General features: G+C 43.6%; 1 protein-coding gene, 1 non-coding gene and 1 pseudogene across 2 annotated transcripts; all 3 read left to right on the forward strand.

Annotated features, from left to right (window-relative positions):
• The first annotated feature begins 4,749 nt into the window (after positions 1–4,749).
• The window catches only part of LOC123101683 (glycogen synthase kinase-3 homolog MsK-3-like), a 12,256-nt pseudogene continuing 1,185 nt past the window's right edge, over positions 4,750–15,820 (forward strand).
• Positions 6,226–8,454, forward strand: LOC123105527 (uncharacterized). Its single transcript, XM_044527609.1, has one exon. It carries the CDS (start codon positions 7,219–7,221, stop codon positions 8,095–8,097), a length of 879 nt encoding a protein of 292 aa, XP_044383544.1. The 5' UTR covers positions 6,226–7,218; the 3' UTR covers positions 8,098–8,454.
• LOC123109409 (small nucleolar RNA U3) lies at positions 12,076–12,297 on the forward strand. The gene has a single exon (XR_006452640.1). It is a non-coding gene; the product is annotated as a small nucleolar RNA U3 (small nucleolar RNA).

The following is a 15,820-nucleotide window of genomic DNA, read 5'->3' on the forward strand; positions in this document are numbered from 1 at the left end:
ATCATGTCCGCAGGTTCCACTGGATTCTGCTAGTAATTAAAGTTAACACCTCAGAATGTCTCGTCCACGACTCTGTGAATATGGATCCAAAGCTTTGGGGCGGCATGAGAAGAATGCTGCAGAAGTAATTATTTTCATTCATTTGCGCTCTATATCGATCGGCCTATTTCGTTCATTTCCTAATATCAAGTAACTAATTAATAACTCTCTTGTTCATTTAATTTTCTTTGCCTCGTAGGGTTTGGAGACGGTTCGTAGATACAAAGGTCGGTGAATTCAAAAAAGAGCTAGAATTCAAAATGTTAAAGGCTAAGAATGCTGGGGATATTCAGCCACCGGAGACCAATCTATGTGGATACTATGTCTGTGAGATGATCTGGAGATACACCTCTGAGCGGGTTCCGAGTGATACCAATGCTCAGAGGAATAACCTCCGGTGGATGCTTAGTCCAGAAGCTCGCTTCCGACCACTTCAAGAGGAACTAGCTGGATGGTTCAGCAGGGAAGTCCTCCATCCTAAAGGAGAACACTATTACGAGGACGTAGAACTTTATATGCATTAAATCATGTATGGAAACTTGTTCAAAATTGTATATGGTCATCCGATGATATTGAATATATATTGTATATTCCTCTTGAATTCTTTTTGGTTCTAATTTCAAATTTATTTGAAATTGTACATTCATATGCATGTATGTAGTACCGTAGAATATATGAAACTCCTTCAAAATTAAAATAAAGCACAAAAGAAATAAAACAATACAAATTAAACAGAAAACAGGTTTAAGGGGGGGGGGGGCTAAAACCCTAAACCTGCGGCGGCCTTTAGTCGCGGTTGGCCAGAAGAACCGCGACTAAAGGTCCTCCGCCCCGACGGCCACCTGGCGCCCACGTGGACGGGCCTTTAGTCGCGGTTCTTAAGCAACCGCGACTAAAGGGGGGGCCTTTAGTCGCGCCCGTTCGGTCGCGGTTGCGCAACCGCGACTAATGGCAGTTGCGAACCGCGACCAAAGGCCCTTTTTCCACCAGTGTGTGGCGACACTTACAGAAGAAGGTGTGGTGTGGACTCCTGCACATGTTTACATAGCAGGCAAAGACCACGGTTTGACCACACCCAACGCTCTAGATGCATGGTCTGCCCTCCAAGTGATGTATGGAGCTAAGAATTCCACCCGACATTGTGCGACGTAACTGAAAATATGCCACCGAGGAATTCCGCTTGTTAAGCTTTTCTTGTGGTACAATAAAACAGGTTTTATTATGCATCATTGTCTTTTTAATTATTGTAGAATTCAACATGTATGCTTTCCATGTATCTTTCATACTGTGATGGCTCCTCCAGTGTGAATAATGCGCCCCAAGTATCTTTTCACATTCTTTTTTTCTTCTATTCCCACACGTTTGGAATTCTACTAACCAAAAGGCCCGTATCTTTTTCGTGTATGTTTTCATACAAAAGCAAGTGTGAATTATTTTGACATTCTAGCGTAAAAGATGATGGATTTAGAAAGAGACTAGAGTGGATGATGTTCCACTCGGTCAAGAAAACATATGGCATATACATGGAAGTTATCTTTTGGAGAGAATTTTCTAAACAAGCTAGGGTGGAGGCCACTTAACTAACATGATTCTTTTAGTTATCTTGTTTGTTTCTTCAATCCTAAACAATTGTATACTTACCTACATCAAGTATCATTACAGCTAACATCAATGCACCAGTATCACATACAAAAGATCTTATATAATGGTAATGTATGATACTTTTTGTCCCTGATGGTAGGCTTTTGCCCTAATGATGTAAAGACATTATTCATTAGCCACCTTTACCTTTTCCTTGTGATCATTATCACAGAATCGGGGGCATGCAAGAGCTTGTTCTGCCTTTACAACATAAACATGCATTTTTTTTTGTAATTTTCTCATATATTCAGGCCTCAGAAAATGCGCAATAACCTCCTGGGAACATAACTGCCTACATGGCAAAGGTCAAGATATGTCGAACATTGCCAAAGTGCCATGTCTCAATCAAAACCATTCGACGTCATCACTAAAACCTCTTGGAACGGGATGCTAGATCAAAGATGTACAATTCTACTAGTTAAGAGACTATTTTTCAGCTTTGGGGTTAGAGACCAGATATAGACTTTCAAAACAATCGAGAGATAAAAAACATATACTTTCCTCGGAAATTAAAGGAGGAAATTGAATGGTACATGGCTTTTGCCCTTTTGCTTTGTTGTACTAGCATTGTATTTTTTCCCTGTAAGACAGTGACTGCCATATTACGACCCGCCATGAATTGTCTCTATTATTCGAAGGACCGACACACCCTTTTTCTTTTAAAGGACAGAGCTACACAATCTTCTTGTCACCCCCCAAATTAGCTCCATCCCACTAACGTTTTCTGGATGCAAAGCATCAGAAAATACCCAGCTGATGGACAAAATAATATATATTTCTCAGAAACACACGATGCTCCATATATTTATAGGGAAAGCAATAAGTAGCTATCTGTGAACATCAAATGCCTTTTTTTTCCTTTTTGCTTTTCAGCATTGGAAATTCGAAAATTACACTTTCTTGTGAGATAGTGGCGGCCATATTATGATCCCCTCGACCCGCCATGAATTGTCTCTATTATTCGAAGGACCAACATATCTTTTCTTTTAAAGGACACAGCAACACAATCTTCTTGCCACCCCCCAAAATAACTCTATCCCACTAACGTTTTCTGGATGCAGGCATCAGAGATACCCAACCCAGCTCGGCTGTACACAGATTTGCATGCAAAGCAAAGCTGGGCATGCAGGGTGTAGGTGGCATCGTGCCAAATTTGCCAGCGCGTCAGAAAGCAAAGGGACAACCACGGGTCTGCATTATTCTACTACTACTACTAGTACACAGCACATTCCTACCTAGATTACACATGATGATGTACCATGAATCCGGAACTTTGCACGCTTTCTGGTGCTCAGGTAGGTTGACAGCAGAGCACTCTATGGTAGTGCAATTTACATTGCATTCATACTGTGGAAAACTTACAAGAGGGTACTGGATAATTACTTTCTTTTTTACTTCTTTTTATATTTTTTTCTCCTTTTGCAAATATTATTTTTTGTATAATGAAAATCACCTTATAACTATTGTCCTACAGTTCAGGTTTCAAAAAAAACTTACATCACCTAAGGGCATCTCCAAAGCGGATTCTCAAAGTCACCACATGCATGGTCCCCACCTACTATTTTTCTCTGTCCGGATACTTTGTGATTAGCATTGGATGACTCCCTCCCGCAATGTCCGCGGACCACGTTCGGACATAAAAATTGACATATACCAGAGACATTTGCGGGTCAACTTTGGAGTGCCCTAATAATGATTTTCTAGCTCCAGGTCTTTGTCTTCTCCATGCAGATTGCAGATCAACAAAAAGTCCCATGAGAAATTTTAGTTTCTATATATATAATTCATTCTAGTAATATAAGTAGGCCTTTTTGGACTTTCAGAATTTCTAAAATATCTTTTCCTTTAAATGCAAGTAATATGTGCATCCACCTCCCCTCCCGTTTCTATCAGACGGCCCTACATCCTTTCAATTTCACTTGCCAATATGGTCATGCGAAGACATCGTCATGGTCGCATGCCCATTACATTTTCCTTGTTTTAGACTTGTAAAATTCAAATTGAGCAGTATCAGCTTCACATGACAGATTCAATATTTGTGCATGGTAGTAGCTATCAGAGCTTTAAAGTGAACACCGACTGCATGAGAACGTTGAGAGCAACACATCTGAATGTGCAACCGATTTTTTTTTAAAGGAGGAGGACCCCCGGCCTCTGCATCTGGACGATGCATGCGGGAATGTGCAACCGATTGATGGCTGGCTATATCATCAGCAGAATATCACCTAAAAAAGAGAAGGCATTCACGATTTTGACGGTGTCAAATTTTTTAGCAACCCATCACCACCAATGCCTATCATTTTGTTAGTAGGCTTGCCTGAGTAAATGAGATGCGCACGGAACATTTTTTTTCTTCATGAACAACAGAGTCTGTAGCTGTAGTGAGGTGCTTAGTGTTCTACTCCACATGTATAGAGATGTTGCTTTAGTTCAAATGGGGTGGGTGCATATATATAAGGAGGGTCATACATATCTGATGAAAAACTATATTTGTAAAATTGCAAAACTAAATTTAATTTGAAGTTTCTACTCATGGAAATTTCTTTTCTAATGAAACCTGGAAAAAAGCTATAATGAAAACAGCCAAGTGATTAATTTTATTGTATATAATGTGAGTGGATCATCTAAACAACAAGAGTTGGTTTAAGAGGAGTAGGTACCTATCGCTGGCGGTTGTTTGTCAATATGTGATGGCTCGCACATTGATCACTGATAGGAACCTACTTTGATACTTTCCACGGAGTTAGAAAACATGATCGAAAAAGGGGTGTATCCCAACCATGGTGCGTTCATCGGTATCATCTTACATATTGGGCTGGCCGGCTCAAGTGGACTGAGATCCAGTGACATGTTGTGGGCATGTCATCGATGAACAGTAGCATAACAAGTCCCTTATTTTCGACCGTGGGATAAAAAATGAATAGGACCCCCACCTACCGTGTATGAACAGTACTTCACTACAATGCCCGAATGAATAGGGACTTCCCACACTGCGTCTCTAAAGTACTTTGTGCTACAGTAGTAACTGATCTGGACTATCTACTTTTGATCCAACGGCCATTTTACGACATGTCACTGGATCCCTGTCCTGCTCAAGCAACCTTCAAGATGAGTCCAGTTTATGCAGATTTGGTAGTTTGCAATTTTTTTTTAAAAAAATCCACTTAGTCATGGTGGAAAATCGAGGTGCAAATGCCGTAATTAGAGACGGCGATTTCAAATAATCTTGATGCAACTTCATGTTTTACAACAGATCTTTGATGTTCATCTTTGTTTCAATTTGCCTCATCAGATGTGATGCACTATTATGTTTAATTTACCAACTAAGTTGGGTCATCATTTACTTACTTATTGAATAAGTAAACAAGTTCAGCCTGATGTATTATGTTTATTAATTTACCTTCAAAAGGAACGCAACACTATTCTTTTCTGAATGTGATAAAAAGCAAGTTGGTTCAGATCATTAAAAAAAAGAGATGTAAAATTTGTGTGTGCCTTTGCGTGGAGAGGAAGCAGAGGGAGAAAGGAAAGAGGAGTGAGTACTTGGATCTCCAGGAGGTGAGTAAATGCGAGCTCGTGGGTGTGCAGTTAACGGGTGAGATGGGCGGGGCCCAGGCCCAGGAAAACCGTTGTCCTTCTCATTGATGTCAGTTACCTCACGTCACTTTTGGGCTCTGGGCCAGCGGTTTTGGTTTGTTGCTCCAAAAGAAAATTAAGCGCCAGTTTGATTTGTTTTTTCAATCCATTTCTTCACCTATTTATTCACTAGTAGAAAAAACCCAATATTATACGCCACATGTGGTATAAAAAATTTTGTATGGTGGGACCGGCATCACTGGTTGCTTCACATGATCTAAAGTCAAATTTGGGGAGGCACTATTGTATGCAGTGGAATTCTAAGCTGCGCGCACACACCCGATGACCCAATCATGGAGTGCATGTACAGAAAAAATACAATAATGTGATGATGTATAAGCAGTTGATGTGAGGGCAATAATTGAGAAAGCATGTGTCGACATGTAAGTATACACCATCTCTGATTAAAAAAAATTGGGTGACAATGGCAGGGCAATTCTCAAGTTGCCTTTGGTTTTTATTTGATTTATTTGGAGGCATCATCACCTACAAACACAAGTACTAGAGCCACCTTGCACCCACTGTACTATAATCAGCCAAGTGGCCAAACATTTTTTTACAAAAAAAATTAAAATCTCTCTCTCTCTCTCGCTAGAAGAAGAAATTACAACTAATTAAATTTTGGTCTAGAAAAGAAAAGGGACATCAAGAGATGGGCGCAGGGCAGCCGTGCATGGAGTAAACACTGGCTGCATTCGCTGTAGCAGGGTACAGACTCGAGTCATTTTGCACTGCAGTGCATGTGAACCTGTCCTCCTCCCACAACTCCCAACATTTTTCAAAAAGCTGCTGCTGGTTTTCTCATGGCAAAGGCAGCAGACCTCAAGAGAGAGCAAAAACCCAAGAGGAGAAAGTACTCCACCACACACAAGAGAGGGCCAAAATCTTTTTGGAAGGTTGCAAGCAGCAAATTGGCATGGGAGACAATTGTCTCCACGCACGCACCTCAGGAATCTCCCGCCTCAACCTCCTCATTCAGCCCACCGATCCAGATATCATCCAACGCCAGTAAAAAAAGGATCAGAAACTCCCCCTGCTTTTTCCTTTGTTGCTGTCTCAAGTCTCAACAGCAATGTCCCTCCCGACCTTCGGCCAGTGCCAACTGAAACTGTACTGTAGTGGCACGCACGCAAGCGCGCAAGAAAAGAAAACCATGGGCAATGGCAGCAGTTACTACAATGGCAATGGCACCTGCTCCTCCTCCTCCTCCCTCCGTCTTCCGCCGTGAGCGTGAGTTGGCTGGCTGACAGTGAGCGCTGCGTGTCGTGCTGCGTTGTTGTCTGGTAGGGCTGCCCCCATTGATTTGATCCCCCCGGACCTTTTGTCTCCTTCCTTTCCTTTCCCTTCCCTTCCCCCTCACCACTGCCGCTCGCCTACTACTACTACTTGTTCTCACTTCTTGGCCGCTGCTTCTGCTTGCTTCCTCGCTCCTCCCACCTCGTCCCTCCCCTCGCCTCCCTCCTCTGGCCGCTAGCTAGCTAGATACTGCAGTGGTTGCTGCTTGGCTTTGGCTTTGGTTGCTTGCTGGTGCTCTCCCCACTCCAGCTTGCTCCCCTCTCCACACCCCCCTCGGCGGCTTCTGCGGTGAAGGTGCGAGCTCCGGGCATGCCCCCCCGAGCTTGATTGCGGTCGACGGGGGTGAAGGTGGAAGCTTGCTGCCGGATCGATTGGGGCGCTTGCTTTCCGGGCGGTGCCGCTTTCGGCAGTAAAGGCGGGGGGATCTTGCGCCCACCTGCCGCCGGATCGACAAATCCCCCGCGGCAGCAATCCGTGTGGCTGCGGGCAGGAGGGTGCCGCGCGCCGCCGCTCCCCCTGTCCGGCATTGCGGGGAGCTCCGCCGAGCTCTGAGCGGGGGCCGCACGCACGCAAGGTGTTTGGTGAAAAGCGCGGCGCGGGCGAGCCATGAGGGACTTCCCGTCCTGCTTCGGGGAGAGCGGCGTCCAGATCGCGGACGCCGCGTCCTCCTCCAGCAGCGCCGGCAAGGGCGCGGCGCAGAACCTGGTCACCTGCCTCTACCAGACGCAGCTCGCCGGCCGGCCCTGCGTCGTCTCCGTCACCTGGAGCAAGAGCCTCATGGGGCAGGGCCTCAGCGTCGCCGTCGACGGCCTCTCCGGCCAGAGCCTCTGCAAGGCGGACATCAAGCCCTGGCTCTTCTCCAAGAAGAAGGGCTCCAAGAGCCTCGACGTCGACGGCGGCAAGGTCGACATCTTCTGGGACCTCTCCGCCGCCAGGTTCGGCGCCGGGCCGGAGCCGCTGGAGAGCTTCTACGTCGCGCTGGTCTCCGACCTCGAGCTCGCGCTCCTGCTCGGCGACATGAAGAAGGACGCCTACCGCAAGACCGGCGCCAACCGGCCGGCGCTCAACGCCGCCTTCGTCGCCAGGAAGGAGCACATCTACGGCAAGAAGATTTACTCCGCCAAGGCGCAGTTCTGCGACAATGGCCAGTTCCACGACCTGGTGATAGAGTGCGACACCGTCGGCCTCAAGGACCCGTGCCTTGAGATACGCATCGACAAGAAGCCGGTGATGCAGGTGAAGAGGCTGGCATGGAAGTTCAGGGGAAACCAGACGATCCTCGTCGACGGCCTGCCGGTGGAGGTGTTCTGGGACGTCCACAGCTGGCTCTTCGGGCCGACGACGGCGAGCAACGCGGTGTTCATGTTCCAGACATGCCAGGCGCCCGAGAAGTCGATGCCGTGGTCGTACTCGCAGATTTTTAGGGAGTCCCAGCTGCAGGGCCTCGGCTTCTCGCTCATCCTACATGCATGGAAGATTGAGTAGGTGCTTGCAGATCATAAGTTGCTTCTGCGGCCGCCTCCTTTCCAGTGCTAACAAGATGTTCCATTCAGTGTCTGTCTGTTCTTCCGAGTGCTATGGGAAACTCCAATATATGTTCTTTCAATTTATTTTATTCCTTTTCGGTTTCGCCATCTTCATAAACGATGTGTTCGAATTGTCTGGCAAGTTCCAGTGATATTCCAGTCTGTTTTTGTCATCTCTTCCCCTCCCCTGTGTTTTGTTCCTTAAGTGAGATCGGTTCCAATGCTCCAAGTAGTTGAACTATGGCAATGTTCTAAGAAAGAATGCTGTCATGTGTGTATACTGAAAGTTCAGATTTATAATTTTTGTGTATGGTAACAGTATTGTCTGATGATTGTTCCCCAATTTGTTCCCTGATGATCAGTAACAAATATTATCACAATGTAACTTTGGTCCATGTGCAAAAGTGGAGGTTTTAAGGAATCAAGACACATGGATTGCTTGAGCATCAAGTCTGTTACATTGATGACAGTCCTTTTTGTGCTTATCTGTAGATATCTGAATATGCCCATCTTTTGCAGGAGACAGATCATCCTACTGAGGATCATGGAGCTCAGATGATAAAACTTACTGAAGATCACCATATTCTGTGCAATTTGGTTGGTACTACCATTTTTATAGATCTCCCAAAATGATCATCTTGTGACTTCCTTTCTGTGGTTTCTTGGTGCTCTCTTGCAGTACTTTTCTTATTTCTTGTAGTCATCTGCATTGTGTGGCTAGCCAGTAAGGTGGGTGCAGCTCTACTTTTTATTTTCCCTAAGTGAGGAGGTTGCATTGACATCGCCACATCGGCTATGATGATCAATAGAATTAAGCAGCCTTTCCGCTTGCTGGACCACTTCAGCTGTGTTTTGAGATATTAAATAGCGTATTATCCCGAATCATACACAGTACATTCAAATCAGAGAGCCTGATTTTTCTCTCTCTCTTTCTGATAAGGACACCACTTTATATCTTCTTTTCCTGTTTGCATTTTGTAATTATCCTTATTGCATTTAATTCACTTGATGCTTCCATTCCAACAGAAATTTTAGGTTCATCAATCGCTTTATACACGTTTTTTTAAACGTCAGTCAAAATCATGGGCCTCTGAAATGGGCTGAGTACTATTAAACCAGGCTAGACATGAATTAACTATGCTGTAGGTTGGCATTTGGTTTTCATTGGTTTGTTTATATGGATATTGTAAAGATACTCCTTTGGGGTTTGTTGTATCTCTCTCTACTCTGTGTGCATAGATAGACTTGAGTGGAACATTGTGTGGTTAACATAGATTGGGCTGCAAAGCTTCCTTCTTTTTGGTTACCTTGTTTCATCTGTCTGGATCAACCTCAAACTTATCAATTCAGTCTTTTAAATTGCAATAGAGGCTTCATAACCAGATTTATTTAACGTGCACTGAGACCATTCCATATGGACAGTTTTTGGTGGCTAAATGACTTGCTGACGATTCGCTTCTTTTGGACACAGTGTGCTGTTTGCTAGTTCCTGTCGATACATTTGGGGATTTATTGTAGCTACAATTTGGTTAGTTTCAAATATATTTGAAGCTTTATAAAAGCTTGCATTTGTAGTGAATGCAGACAGAGTATATGGCCTCCCTGAATGGTGAATATGGCTCTGCTTGACTTTGCATGTGTGTGTAATGAATCATTATTTCATTGCAAGCATATGACATTCGGAAAAAAAATGTGATTCGCTCTGCCACAGATTGCAGTGTGTTTTACATCCTGGGAATGCATGGTTTTATGCTCTGGCTTCGCCCTGTTTTGCATCATGACGTCTATAAGCACCTGTTTTACTAGATGAAGTGAATCAATTCTTCATTTGGAGGACACTGAGCAAGACACATAATTGCAACCACAATTCGTGTTCAAAATGGTGCGCATAAACAGGTAAAGGCAACTGGCAAAGACAGAGTTATAGTCTCTGCTGGTACTGATGTCCTTCTTTCGACTATTTGGAAAACAAAAATAATTCATTCCCTGCAGATCCCACTAATGTTATGTTTTCTTGGTGCTCTCTGCTGGACTCATGGTCTGCTGTAGAATGAGTGGAAAGTGCTTTGCTCTAAACTTATGGTTCCATTTTCTTAGTTACCACACAGGCCATGAGAAGTTATCATTTTTTTCCTGACATTAGTATTTGCACATTTTTGTGGTAGTACGAAGGTTATCTCTAGGGACTACGATAAACCATCTACTGTATAACCGATGAAACGCACATTAGTGTATTCTTATTGTTTACATGCCTCAATCAACACTTAATTCTGCTGATTTTGTTCTTGCTACAGATAAAATTTTAGTTAATGAGTTCTGCCATAGATATGCAACCTGTTTGCTCTTTGTAGTTGTTCAAGTAAGAAATATAATGCCCCGGCCAAGCAACAGATTGTTCCTTCAGTTTTCTTTTGATACTGAGTATTAGCACAAGATGTGATTGTTATAAGTCGTCTAATCATTGTTCCTGTAACCTCGTAACTTTGCAGATATGCCGAGCACTTGCTTATATACATAATTGTGTTGTCATCTGCCACCATGATATCAAACCACAGAACATTCTAGTGAGATTTTTAACCTCCTTTTCTATGCTTAATATGCTGTGCTGTTGTGTTTTACATATCTTCCATCAAATCCTGCAGAATTGTTTGGCTAGTTGGGCTTTCTTTACATCTGGAAGAACATTTACTAATCAAATTTGAATAACCACTACTCCAAGGAGTAATACATTTTTGCTAACCTAGTAAGCTTTCCACTGTAGGTTAACCCACATAACACGAGCTCAAAATCTAAATCTGTGATTTTGGCAGTGCAAAAGTCTTGGTAAGTTATCTTCTATAATAAGGTAGAAATTTAAATGTTTGAGTACTGCTGATTTCGAAAAGAACATGCTAAAATTTCTTGATAAGAACAAAAAAAAGGGTGTGCACTTATGCCAGTAACCTACCCAGAAATGATGATTTCTAAATTGTTTTCAAAGTAATGCTTTGCATATATCTCCTACATTTACTCAAGATATTACCGAGCACCAGAACTATATTTGGTGCAACTGAATGTACTACTGCCATTATTTTGTTGTGGTTTTGTTCACTGCAGACTGAATATCTGCTCTGTCATGGCAGAACTGCTTCCCCCATAGATTTTTTCATTCATGCATATAGTCTTTTACTCCCTGCGTCTCAAAATAAGTGTTGCTGATTTAGTAGAACATTAGTACAAAGTTGTACTAAATCAACGACATTTATTTTGGGATGGAAGGAGTATTTTACTCTCTAGCTTGTTCTCATAGTATTCATCCATCCATGCAGCCTCTTTTTCCTGGGGGGAAGTGGAGTTGATCAACCGGTTGTGATTACCAAGGTGAAATCTTGCAGTATGACATTTGGTAACTGTTTTCTCCTGCGACCTGCATTCTTTACAATGATATGTTCGGTCATAATGCGTCGCAGGTCTTGGGGTACTCTAACCAGGGAAGAGATCAAGTGCATGAATCCAACCCACACGGAGTTCAAGTTCCCACAGATTAAGGCTCGCCCGTGTCACAAGGTAATGTGTGCATATTTTACCTGTCATGCAAAATTGCCCGGTCTGCACAATTGCTGTTCTAGTTGGCGTGTACTTTCGGGACAGGGAGAGTTTTAACATTGGCACCAAAATAAGCATTCCTCAGATACTTAACAAAAAAGAAAATAAATTACAACGGACAAAAATGGAAAGCTGATGCAATGAGAAAAAAGGGCCAGGCGAGAAAGATGTTTCTCAGATGGGCCGGGCTCTGCCTGTGTTTCCAGCAGGCAGCAGCCCAACCTCACGGGCCAGCGCCCAAAAAGCTCCCACCGAGGGGGAGCTGCGTGGCTGCACTCCTAACATTAGTCCCACCTCGCCAGTTTAAGGGGAGCGGAACCAGCTTATAAGCCGAGGCGCGGCAGGAGGTAGCACGACCTTACTTGAACAGGATCTGTTCTATAGGCTCGTACCGTTGCATCCTTTACCAATAAGGAGGCAAGCACTTCAGTCTGGTTGATGTATTCTGACCTCTGGGCCAGAGCGTGATTAACGGTCAGGATTACCCTGATGGGGCAATCTGATGGCTGTAGAGGATCGTTCCTGCCTGGCTCTCACGCCTGTGCAGGGTGGCCCAGAGGTTGTCTGACAGACTACAACATCTTTTTTTGCCTTGTGCTCGTTTTTTAAGTCTCTTTTTCAGTCACTCATTCTACATTCAGTATGTATTTCTATTTGCAATCACACATCTCAAATTATCTTTTTGCAATCACTCATTCTACATTCTCCCCCCGTTCACTTTTATAGATAAAGAAGACCAAAAATGAAGAATAATAAGAATACTGATGATAACTAAGGTAATGAACAAAGAGAGAACAATGAATTAAGGAAAAAAAAGTGATGTGGCTAAAAAAGGAGAGTGAAATCTGAACAAAAGACTGGACTAAACAGTTACCAGCTTTATGCACATATGCTAACTCCATTTTATCAAGAATTTTCGTAAAGTATGACATGTTTTTTTTGGTGGTTGGTTCGCTTCTTTTGGACACAATGTGCTGTTTGTTAGTCCCTGTCCATTCATTTGTGGATTTATTGTAGCTACAATTTCGTCAGTTGCAAATATATTTGAAGCTTTATAAAAGCTTGCATTTGTAGTGAATGCAGACAGGGTATATGCCCTCCCTGAATAGTGAATATGGCTCTGCTTGATTTTGCGTGTGTGTGTAATGAATCATTATTTCGTTGCAAGCATATGTGCTTCGCAAAAAGAAAGTATGCGACTCACTCTGCCGCAGATTTGCAGTGTATTTTATGCTCTGGCTTCGCCCTGTTTGACATCATGACGTCTATAAGCACCCTGTTTTACTAGATGAAGTGACTCAATTCTTCATTTGCAGGAGACCGAGCCAGATGTGGTTGCAGATTCTGGTGCTGAATATGGTCACATATTTGCAAGCACAATCCGTGGCCAAAATGGTCTGCCTAAACAGGTAAAGGCAACTGGCAAAGACAGGTTGTCTGACAGACTACAACATCTTTTTTTGCCTTGTGCTCGTTTTTTAAGTCTCTTTTTCAGTCACTCATTCTACATTCAGTATGTATTTCTATTTGCAATCACACATCTCAAATTATCTTTTTGCAATCACTCATTCTACATTCTCCCCCCGTTCACTTTTATAGATAAAGAAGACCAAAAATGAAGAATAATAAGAATACTGATGATAACTAAGGTAATGAACAAAGAGAGAACAATGAATTAAGGAAAAAAAAGTGATGTGGCTAAAAAAGGAGAGTGAAATCTGAACAAAAGACTGGACTAAACAGTTACCAGCTTTATGCACATATGCTAACTCCATTTTATCAAGAATTTTCGTAAAGTATGACATGTTTTTTTTGGTGGTTGGTTCGCTTCTTTTGGACACAATGTGCTGTTTGTTAGTCCCTGTCCATTCATTTGTGGATTTATTGTAGCTACAATTTCGTCAGTTGCAAATATATTTGAAGCTTTATAAAAGCTTGCATTTGTAGTGAATGCAGACAGGGTATATGCCCTCCCTGAATAGTGAATATGGCTCTGCTTGATTTTGCGTGTGTGTGTAATGAATCATTATTTCGTTGCAAGCATATGTGCTTCGCAAAAAGAAAGTATGCGACTCACTCTGCCGCAGATTTGCAGTGTATTTTATGCTCTGGCTTCGCCCTGTTTGACATCATGACGTCTATAAGCACCCTGTTTTACTAGATGAAGTGACTCAATTCTTCATTTGCAGGAGACCGAGCCAGATGTGGTTGCAGATTCTGGTGCTGAATATGGTCACATATTTGCAAGCACAATCCGTGGCCAAAATGGTCTGCCTAAACAGGTAAAGGCAACTGGCAAAGACAGAGTTATTGTTTCTGCCGGTGCTGCTGGCCTTCTGTGGACTACTTGGAAAACAAGAAATAGATCTTGTTTCCAAGGTGTATTCCATGGAGATCCTACTTATGTTTTTTTTTGTGCTCTCTGCTGGATTTGTGGCCTGTCCTGTAAAAAAGAGGGGTGCAGGTGCCAAACATGCCGCGTCAGGTGTCTAGGAAGCTTAACCAAGTAACACGCGAAATCCTCAGTCGTGAGTGAGATTTCCAAATTGTTTTGAAAGTAATGTTTTGCATATATGCAGGTCAAGTGAGAGCTGAATATCTCCTACATTTTCTCAAGATATTACATAGCACCAGAACAAATTTGGTGCAACTGAATATACCGCTGCCATTTGATTTGTTGTGGTTTTCTTCACGGCAGACTGAATATCTGCTGTGTCATGGCAGAGCTGCTTCTCGGACAGGTTCTGTTCATGCATGTAGTCTTTTATTTTATTCTCTAGCTTCATAATATTCATTCATCAATGCAGCCTCTTTTTCCTGGAGAAAGTGGAGTTGATCAGCCGGTTGAGCTTATCAAGGTGAAATCTTGTATGACATTTGAAACTGTTTTCTCCCTCGACCTGCATCCTTTACAATGACATTTGTTCAGTCATAAGTTAAAAAAGAAGACATTTGTTCAGTCATAATAGTGGGTCGCAGGTCTTGGGTACTCCAACAAGGGAAGAGATCAAGTGCATGAATACAAACTACACGAAGTTCAAGTTCTCCCGAACTAAGACTCGTCCGTGGCACAAGGTAATGTGCATGTATTGTGTTTGTCATGCAAAATTGCCTGGTCTGCACAATTGCTGTTCTAGTTGGCGCATACTTTCGGAACAGGGAGAGCTTTACCGTTGACTAGGGTGCTGATAAACTGCGAGAAAATTCTCGAAACAGGCTTTCGCCCCACTTTATATATAAAACAACAACACGGTACAATACATGGCCGAACGATACAATGTGGTGAGAAGGCCCTCTTACAAAGCAGATAGAAAGATATAACAAGAAGCCTATAGCTAGCCTAATGCCTCACCTAGGACCGACCGACGACATCAAAACTCCATGGCAACACCCCCAGGAGGGTGACGGCGCAATGCGTTGGCGCTGCCGAGTCTGAGTACAAACAAGGGTTTTCACCCGGAGGCTTGGCACATGAACAAGACCCACGACTACGTCTTCAAGAAGATAACGACACCCGCGGGCGCCGCCGGTGCCGGCGCCAAGTGCGAAGCTTTCGTTCAGGAACTCGCCAATCTCACTAGGAGGTGCCCTGGTCACCACCACAACGAGAGTCAGGCCAACCCCACCAGATTAGGGCACCAACAGAGGAGGCTAGAGCCTTCTGCCACCCTTGCCGCCCACACGGCCAAGAGGTGAAGGCACCACTGCCACCATGGAGCCTGCCGGAAAGCCCACCGTGGATCCCGCCAACCGGGGCCGCTGCCCCGGCATCCTCAGACAACTCAACACCGACGCCAAAACACGTGTCCGCCACCCCAACCAAGCCACGAGCCTCCACCTCGACATGGACAGAGAGGGCCCGGAGCACGCGCAGGAGAGCAACCAGCCCTAGCAGAAGGACCAAGTTCAACCGCTGCTCCGGCGGCCAATCGTGTCACTTGCCAATTGCCAACTACTCCCTCCGTTTCAAATTACTCGTCACAGAAATGAATGTATCTAAAACTAAAATACATCTAGATACATCCATTTTTGCGACAAGTAATTCGAAACGAAGGGAGTAGTACTACCGGGAAAGGAGGGCGTCTTCCCATTAGAAA

This window comes from Triticum aestivum, chromosome 5A, assembly GCF_018294505.1.
Source record: "Triticum aestivum cultivar Chinese Spring chromosome 5A, IWGSC CS RefSeq v2.1, whole genome shotgun sequence".
In the NCBI taxonomy this organism is placed as follows: Eukaryota; Viridiplantae; Streptophyta; class Magnoliopsida; order Poales; family Poaceae; genus Triticum; species Triticum aestivum.